A 9299-nucleotide genomic window follows, 5' to 3' on the forward strand; every position below is an offset into this window, starting at 1 on the left:
GAAAACAATGTCCATGTAGTGGATCTAAAGTGGAAACGGCTGACTGATGGGGAAGTTCAACAAGGAGGACAAAAAGGCACAAAAAAAGTGATAAACGGAAATTAACTGAATTGTTTTACTGGATCATGATGCATTTTGATGGACAAATTTGACCTGGGTTTAACTTTAAATGCGCGTTCATTGGCTGAGTGTTTTGTACAAAAACTCAAAAACTGTCGTCATTACTTGGACAGCGACGCGTGAACACTAAAACTTTGAAGATCGATTTCCGCGCATTTACATACACTGTTCATTAGAATTGGCTGCTTGAAGGCGTGTGGCTGAGGGACGAGTGAACCTAACTTTAGATTTCACATATACCTTCTTGTGTTTTTATATAATTTACTCAGAAGTTTTTGGTCACTCAGATTTTGATGTTAGAGGAGATCTGGCACCAAAAGTGATAGATCCCAAACTCTGGATCGCTCTGCATCTGTCCCAGCGTTCCACTGACTTATGGAGGGATATTTCTGCCACAAGGTTTCATACAAATCTTTATAAGATGCAAATGAGATTATTAAATATTTGCTTTCAGGGTTTTTTTCTTTTTGCTTTAAACGTTTTTTTGCTTTTAAAAATATATTAGCGTTTGCAAAATAAATGTTTTCGCATGCGTTGTGTGTCATCTCGCTTTTTTCCCCATCTTTGATTTTGCTCACGTAAGTTTAAGGCTGTGTCCGAATTACCGCCCTAACCCCTATATAGTGCACTATATAGTGCGGTCGCCATTTTGTAGTGCTGTCCGAATCTACAGTTCAAAAATCATGTGCACTAGAAATTTCCCAGAATTCTCTACGAAAAACCAGTGTGGATCGATGCTCACTCGATCGGCGAATATTGCCCAGAATGCACTGCGTTCATACCAGAATGCATTGCGTCTGACCCACAATACACTGCGTGTGACCCACAATACATTGCGTTTGATGGATCCGAAAATGGCGCACGGTGGCGCGAAGAAAATGACTTATAAATGTAAGTATTTAAAGAAGTAGCAAGTATTCGTAGTCAAATATATTTGTATATATATATTATATGACATGTTTAATATGTTATATTCTTCAATCGACATTATTATTTTGAAGCTAATCGATTTCGGTAATGCTAAAGCTAACGCTAACTAGCGTTGAAGGCTAAAAACAAACACAGGAGCTAGTAGTACATCCAAACAGGATGAGTTCTAACCGCAGTTATTAGCAAGTATCTGTTGTCAAATATATTTGTATATATAATATATGACATGTTTAATATGTTATATTACTCAATCGACATTATTATTTTGAAGCTAATCGATTTCGGTAATGCTAAAGCTAACGCTAACTAACGTCGAAGGCTAAAAACAAACACAGGAGCTAGTCGTACATCCAAAAAGGATGAGTTCTAACCACAGTTATTAGTTATTAACGCGTTTTTTCATTTTTTTTACATATGCAGGGACAGACGAGGATGTGGATAAATTGATCCGCCTGCGGATGGAGAAGGAGAGCCTGTTTTCAGGCAAAAGATTCGCTTCAGCTGCCGGATGGGAGTAAGATACAGCTCAGATTTCTATTCATTTACCATTAAAGTGTTAATTGTTGTGATTTCTGGTAAAGGTTTTTGTTACCTTGTATTTAGAGCAGTGATACAGGAATTGGGGCTGACAGAATTTATTAGTCCAGCCAGAGCTGCAAAAAAATGGGAGAACCTAAAGAAAACATACAAGGTTTGTGAAGAAATAAAGGCATAGAAATGTCTGTGTAAATTTAATTAAGATATTTTTTCACAAGTGTCCTTTTGGTATTTCAAGGAACTTTTAAGGCCTCCCACCGGCAGTGGCACTGAGGCAGGGGAAGCTTCAGCAGCATCATGGAAGTGGTTCTCCTTGATGCATGAGGCAATAGGCAACAGGGCATCTGTTAGGCCTCCATGCCTCATTGCCTCATGCTGGGAGAACCCTTCCACATCCTCTGGGGCATCCTCTGCCTCAGTCCAACAACAGCAGGAGCAGGCAGGGGAAGATGAGGAGGAGGAGGAGGAGGAGCGGCGGCCGCCGCCAGCTAAGAGGCCACGGCGGGGCAGCCTTTTCCAAATTTTAGAAAAGGCAGAGAGCAGAGAGGAGGAAAGAGCCGCAAGAGAGGAGGAAAGGGCCAGAAGAGAGGAAGAGAGACAAGAAAGACTCTTACTTATTCTAGAAAAGATTGTAGAAAAAATTTAATGTTGTTTTGTATTGTTCCAATATGTTTAATAAATTCATGAACAGAAATGAATTATTAACAAGTATTATTTAAACCTGAGCCATTTTTAACAATCTCAAAAACATCAACAATCTCCTAAACATCCAAGGTAACTATTTACAATTTCATCTTATATTTAAGCCCTTTTTTTATACATCTTAACAATAATCATGTTCTTCTAGAGCCATTTGTGGCCCAGTTGGAGCTGACAGGAAACCAGAGATTTGGCCTCGCAGACGGACGCCACTCTGCTCGTCCTGCTGGTTCCTGGCGTTGTCCTGCTGTGGCTCAACTGTGGGCTCCAACCAGTCCCCTTCACTGATGCACATATTGTGCAGGATGGCGCTGCAGGCAATGATTTTGACGGCAAATTTTGATTTAACTTCCAACGCCCCCAGAAATATGGCTCTCCACCTCGTCTTCATCATTCCAAAGGCTCTTTCCACCACAGAGCGTGCCTTGGCGTGGTGCCGGTTGTATCGGGCCTCAACTGCATTTCTTAGGGGTTCCCTGTAGGGTGTCAGCAGCGTGATGGGTTGCGCAATGCAGGGATACCCACCATCACCTAAAAGGATGTATCCTTCAGGTGGGTATGTTTTATTGGTGTAAATTGGGCTGTTGCGCAGAACCCGTGAATCATGGACCGATCCAGGATAACCAACAAAGATGTCTAAAAATTTGGCATTCGAGTCGCAAACAGCCTGCATCTGAATTGAATAAAAAAGCTTCCTGTTAAAATAAGAAGCTGGATCTTCTTTTGGAGCCTTGATTCTTATGTGGCAGCCATCAATGCTCCCCACGACCTTTTGGAAAGCAGCAGACCCAGCGAGCTGCTCAAATCCAGAGGCGACTAATGGCAGTTCAGCCCTACTGGGAAGCCGGATGACCCTGCGCATCAGCTGGAGGATGCGATCTGCCGTCCTGTGGACAATGTCACTTACAGTGGACCGTGGCATATCAAAGGCCCTGGCTACCACACGGTAAGATGTGCCACAGCCCAGCCAGAAAAGGAACACCAGGACCTCAGTCTCCTGTGCCCACCCCTGATTGTGAGGAACCCGAAGCTGCTCCACCAGATGATTGATGGTCCTGCGGGTCAACCGGAAATCCTGTCTTGTGTCAGACTGACCATCAGCGTAGTTGGCCAGGACGGGCACCTTTATGTTGGGAAGGCAGTAGATACACGGAAGACCCTGTAAAATAGAACATTATTTAATTTTTTAAATTAAATCTCAGTTTTTGAATGTTTCTATTTATTCTGATATCTTAAATTTTGTTTATAAAATGTTTTTGAATGCTGGAAAATCTCAAGTTTTTTGGCTGGGTTTTTGGGTTTTCATATTAATTTTTGTATAAAACAAGTGTGCTGTAAATCTTTTTTCTAAATAAACTGCTATAGAATACTTTGTGTTGAAGGCTAATATGGTTTGACTCTGGAAAAAAAACATAACTTTCTCTGTAGATGGTATACCCCCAAATGCTAAAGTTTAACTCACCAGTTGTTCATGTCTGGCTAGGGCTGCCAGAGGAACTCTTGTGAATATGAGACGTCTGCTTCTCCTTGCCGATGTGAGACGCCTGGTTCTCCTCCGTGCCACCTTATGTAGCAGATAAGCTCGTTTTTGGACTGATCTTACAAAAAACAATCGAATTATTGCCAACATGAAAACGGCTAGATTGATATTCGCCATTTTCAGAAAGTGGAACAGAAAGAAATGCCTCCTCGCACGAGACAGTAAAGGGTTTAGCGGCGCGAAAATAAATATAAACATTGCCGTGGACTTCTAAACTTGCCGCTTTATTTCTGAACAAATACATTAAATCCACACCAATGTGTTTGTAATTTTATTATTTATAAATCAGTCCAATTTTACATCATCAGAACACAGCAGATTCATAAATAGTCTTCGTAAAATGTTTATATATATTTTTGCTTTTACTTTGGAAAATAGGTTAAATAGTAGTTTGCCTCCAGACCAGGTGGTGGCGGTAATGCGCCACTTTGTTTTCGTGCCAAGCGCCATATGAAAACACCCGAAAGAGAAAAGTAGTGAGCACGGGTGTCCGAATTGCTATTAAAATTCAGAGAACTATAGAGAACTATATAGTGCCGCACTATATAGGGTTTTAGTAGTTAGGGGTTAGGGCGGTAATTCGGACACAGGGTAAGTTTGACGTGACAAAGCTGCCATCAAACTGCTGCTGATTGGTCCAGATTCTAACCAATCATATCGCCATATTTATCTAACATGGTGTCTGCTACCGAGGCTCGGAAGCCGAACCAGCTCTTTATACTCTTTTTGGATGAAGAAAATTAAATTTTTACTAATTCATACTTTCTTTTTTATTTTTATTTTATAGCATTAATTAATTTTTATTTAGTCAGATTTTGAAATTATGGCTGAAGATCTCCTCAAACTGTAAAATAAACTGTAAAGTTTATTTGCTGACTTTACACCAAATCAACAGGTCCGTGGGTGATCTGTGAATCCTGCGGAGCAAATTATTAGTAACAAGTGTAATTTTCTTTAAGATCTGTTTGTTAAAAAAAAACAATAAAATATTTATCACATATGATATTATTTTATGCTGCACAGGTGTTTTGGAATAGATTAACAGCAGTAATAAGCAAAAGAATGACGGCTCACCAAAGGAGACTCAATGTATTTAGCGGAACGTTTTTAACGTCTATGTTAATTTTCACAGTGTCCTATTCTTAGGAACTCGTGTGCTTTTGTCCAAAGTGAAAAAAAATAAAATACTCATGAAAAAAAAATGCAATTTTCTCTTCATATTTCAACAGTTATTGATGAAAATAAAACAGTAGTTCAGATAAAAATCTTAAAAGTTTAACTTCCTGCTGGATGGAGTTGGAGCTCAGACATTTTTTCTGCTGCAGACATTTTAAACACGTTGGTCACTACACTGACATGAATGAATACAAAACCCTGTTTTATTTTAGCTTCTTTGCTGCTCCTTCCACTGTTTGGCGCCTGCCCCTCCAGCAGCAATCCTTGGCTGTCGGTCCCAGTGTAGGTACCATAACCATTCGGCCTCCAAAACTGTTCGAGTCCTTTGTCACTAGTGCTTTGATACAGGTGACAACGATCAGAAGAGATTGGGACCAGGGAAGTAAAACTCAAAAGCATGACAAAACAGGAACCTTTCAAAATAAAACAGGAAACAGAACTCCAACATGACAGAAACCAAAATGGAAAGCAAAAACCGATACAAAGAAACCCAAACCATGACAGTTGTAGGCCGCACGGTTCTTGAACCTATACCGACACTTGGTCATCTGGTTGCTTCTCCTACTGCGCTCCTTCCGATGAGCTGTCTGGCTCTTCTCAGGAAGGAGGAAGCACCCTGCCATGTCCTCGCTTCAGAGCCTGTTCTCTTCACGTTTTTGCTGTTCCTTAAAACCAGTCTCACAATCCAGCAGCATGAGCTGCTGCCTTCAAGGGCCCTCCGGATTTTACAAACAAGTAAAAAATGTGGTGCTTGTCTGCATCAGTGATCCCTATGTGTCTAAAGCAAATAAAAACCCCTCTCCAAGAAAAGCAATTCTACTGAAACAGCTCTAGGAACGGTCTCTAATGAGATGTTCATGGCAGCATTTTCTGGCCAAAAGTTTTGTTGTTTTTATAGACAATCCATTTGATTTCTTCATGAGATTTCAGAATAAAGTTTTTACAAGAAAATACATTTTTAATAGATGAACAATACTAAAAACCATTTCTAACCAGCCAAGGTAGAGGTGCAGAAAAAAAAATGAAACATCTGCAGTCAAAGAGTCAGGAAATGTAAAAAGAAAAAACGTGTTATGTAAATCAGCTGTATTTGCAAACTAAGAGTCTCTTTGTATTTGGTTATTTGAAACTTTGTTTGAAAAAATTCATGGAACTATGTAAATCTCTACAGTATGTTCCTGCTGTGTGTGTTTTAATATAAAATCCTCCCAGACCTTCACTGTGTTCAGACACAAACATCAGCCGTGGTGTTTCCATCCCAGAGTTTCCCTCTAAAGTCCAGAAAAGCATCATGATGGAGAAGATCCTGCTGCTTGTCTTGGTTTTCTCAGGTAAGTCGGAAAAATGTTAGGCTAATCAATTAAGATTGTTATCATTATATAACTGCACTTCAAAATTTGGCTTAGATGGAGGAATGCTTAAATGAACTTTAATCTCTAAAAATTAATTTGGGTGAATGTGGAAAAAAAAACTGCGTCCAACAGAAAAAATCTTCCAGCAGAAACAGACTTAATTTCTCCATCATCTATTGTTATGGTTTAGTATCAGAGAAGACAGGAAACAAGCATCAATCTGTTTCTTTGGTCTCTCTGAGACTGGATGTTCCAGATTTTAAAAATATTATGAAGACAACAAAATTCATTCATTTGAGAGTTTTGATTTTGAGAGATTGTATCTCCAGGAATCAAGTCCACAATAATATGATCCAGTATGATTTTACTGTTACTGAGGAAATAACCGTTTCGCTCTTTACTAAAAACATCCCCTTCTGTCTGATTCTAATGAAGTAGGAAGAAAATTCTACTGTTGATATTTAAACAAATGTGTTTTTTTCACAGAAGTCTTCATCCTCTCCTCCTGCCTCCTCATCCGTCAGTACCACATTGTTAATCAACCTTTGGACTGGACTGAAGCTCAGACCTACTGCAGAGAGAAATACACAGATCTGGCCACCGTTGAAAACTCTGATGAAATGAACCAACTCATAAACACCATTTCATCTGCTGGTTACAAAGATAACTTATGGATCGGTCTGTACAATGAAATCAACTATAGATGGTCTGATGGGTTCATTGGAAGCTACACAGGCAACACCTACAGCTACGGGACTTCACAAGATTCATTTCATTATCGTAGTCATCAGATCTGTATGCGTGTATACTGGAATAACCAGAATCGCTTTTTGTACGACTCAAGCTGCAGTTCATTATATCCTTTTGTGTGCAACAATGGTAAGACTTTCACAAAAAACATAGGTTTATTTTACCATAATGTAAAAATGACCACAATCACAGTGGACAACACACGTGACATGAATAAAATTGTTGTTAAAAAAAAGCATTACACCCCTACTATTATCTCTGTAATCCACAGGAACCCATCAGAATCCTCAATATGTTTTTGTGAATGAAAGTGTGAACTGGTCCAGCGCTCAGAGATCCTGCAGACAGAACTTCACAGACCTGGCCACAGTGAAGACCAGCACAGACTGGACAGCGATTTCCAGTGTGATGCCTGTTAATCAGGACCTTTGGATCGGTGTTTACAGAGATTCAAATATTTCCTGGTCTGATGGGAGCCTTTTGTCTTTCTACCCAGCTTCATTAAATTTTTATATTCAGCCTGGCGTAATCAGTGCCAGATGTGGTTTTCAAAATGGGCTAAACAGAATTTACTGGTATTTTTATCCTTGTGAAACCAAATACCCATTTATCTGCCATGGTCCTAAAGGTGAGTTCAGCATTACAGTATTCTAACTGAGATTCCTTTTACACTAATGTGTACATCTTTCATCTTCATGTACATTTTCATTCTAATTTAGGATTCTTTACCTTCTGTTTTCATTCAGTAATCAAATACAAGCGTGTGGTGAAGCTGAGACTGAAGACGGAAAACTCTGCAGATCTGAACGATGCTGCTGTTAAAGCAAAGTTGCTGGAAGAGGTGAGTCTGGAATTTCAACAGTTTCAACTCTGGTAGAAACAAATAATGTTTCTAAAAAATACATTTATGTTCAGCTTCAGAAGAAACTGGAGGAGAACGGAGTGAATGGAGTGAAGGTGAAGTGGAAACAGCAGACTGATGGAAAAGTCTTCAACAAGGAGGAGAAAAAGAAGACTGAGCTCTGAAAAATAAACCATTTATTAAAATAAACACTTCACTTTTCCTAAAACTAATACAATATTTGTGAATTTGATGATATTTTTGAAAAAGTTAAAGAATTTCTTCATTAAGTTTTGAGTCAAAAGTTTCATGTTCTTTTGCAGGTTTAAACAATTTTAACTTAAAATAATGTAATAATAATAAATTGGATTTATCTGCGCTTTTCCGGACGCGCAAAGTGCTTACAGTGTGTTCATTATTCATTCATACTTGGTGATGGTAAGCTACTGATGTAGCCACAGCTGCCCTGGGGCAGACTGACAGAGCATGGCTGCCAGTTCACACCTACAGCCCCTCTGACTGTCAGTGGGACATTCATTCACATTCACACACCAGTGGAGCCACACTGGAGGCAGGGAGGGTGAAGTGCCTTGCCCAAGGACACAACGACAGTTGGCTGGGGGGAGCGGGGATCGAACCGCTGACCCCTCAATCATTGGACGACCTGCTCAACCGCCTGAGCCACTGCCGCCCAATACATGCAGACGTAAAGTAACTTCTAGCATCTTGAATGTTCTGGATGCCATTGCCCCTATGAAGGTTAAATTGAGAAAACATAGACAGAAAGCTCCCTGGAGAAACGATGATCTAGTCAGGGCACAGAAACAACAGTGCCGCAGAGCTGAGCGAAAGTGGCGCAAGTCAAAACTCCAGGTTCATTATGGAATGTATAAGGGGGAGTTGTACGCTTACAACCAGATCTTATGCAGAACAAGAGAAAGGTACTTCTCTGAAATCATTGGAAGTTGCAGCAACAACTCTCGTGTCCTGTTCACAACAGTAAACAGATTAACTAACCCTCCAACCCAGCTACCAATAGAACTGGTTTGCACACCTAAATGTAATGAGTTTGCTGTATTTTTTAATGACAAGGTTCAGGGCATTAAAAAAGCCATCAACTCCACAACACATATAACTATCGAACGGCCACCTACTCACTCTAAGCTGACTCACTTTGTACCTGTCACTGACCAAACTGTCCAAGAGACCATCACCCGTCTGAGCTCGTCTACATGCTGCCTTGATGTGTTACCCACTAGATTTCTAAAGTCTGTCCTGAACAGTGTGTTGCCATCAATTACTCAAATAGTTAACATGTCTCTTCAATCTGGAATATTTCCAGAGACCTTAAAAA

At 40.0% G+C, this 9299-nt stretch overlaps 2 protein-coding genes across 2 annotated transcripts; both read left to right on the forward strand.

Moving 5' to 3' along the window:
* The first annotated feature begins 809 nt into the window (after positions 1-809).
* LOC110017101 lies at positions 810-3165 on the forward strand. The gene is made up of 4 exons (XM_023948963.1): positions 810-1011; positions 1471-1564; positions 1654-1741; positions 1826-3165. The coding sequence occupies exons 1-4, from the start codon at positions 855-857 to the stop codon at positions 2231-2233; spliced, it is 747 nt and encodes a 248-aa protein (XP_023804731.1). The 5' UTR covers positions 810-854; the 3' UTR covers positions 2234-3165.
* A 2828-nt stretch (positions 3166-5993) lies between these two features.
* LOC105356466 (macrophage mannose receptor 1-like) lies at positions 5994-8361 on the forward strand. Its single transcript, XM_011487713.3, has 5 exons — positions 5994-6333; positions 6841-7233; positions 7376-7732; positions 7851-7945; positions 8020-8361. Exons 1-5 carry the CDS (start codon positions 6294-6296, stop codon positions 8128-8130), a joined length of 996 nt encoding a protein of 331 aa, XP_011486015.1. The 5' UTR covers positions 5994-6293; the 3' UTR covers positions 8131-8361.
* Positions 8362-9299: the final 938 nt, after the last annotated feature.

This window comes from Oryzias latipes, chromosome 18 (genome assembly GCF_002234675.1).
Source record: "Oryzias latipes chromosome 18, ASM223467v1".
Taxonomy (NCBI): Eukaryota; Metazoa; Chordata; class Actinopteri; order Beloniformes; family Adrianichthyidae; genus Oryzias; species Oryzias latipes.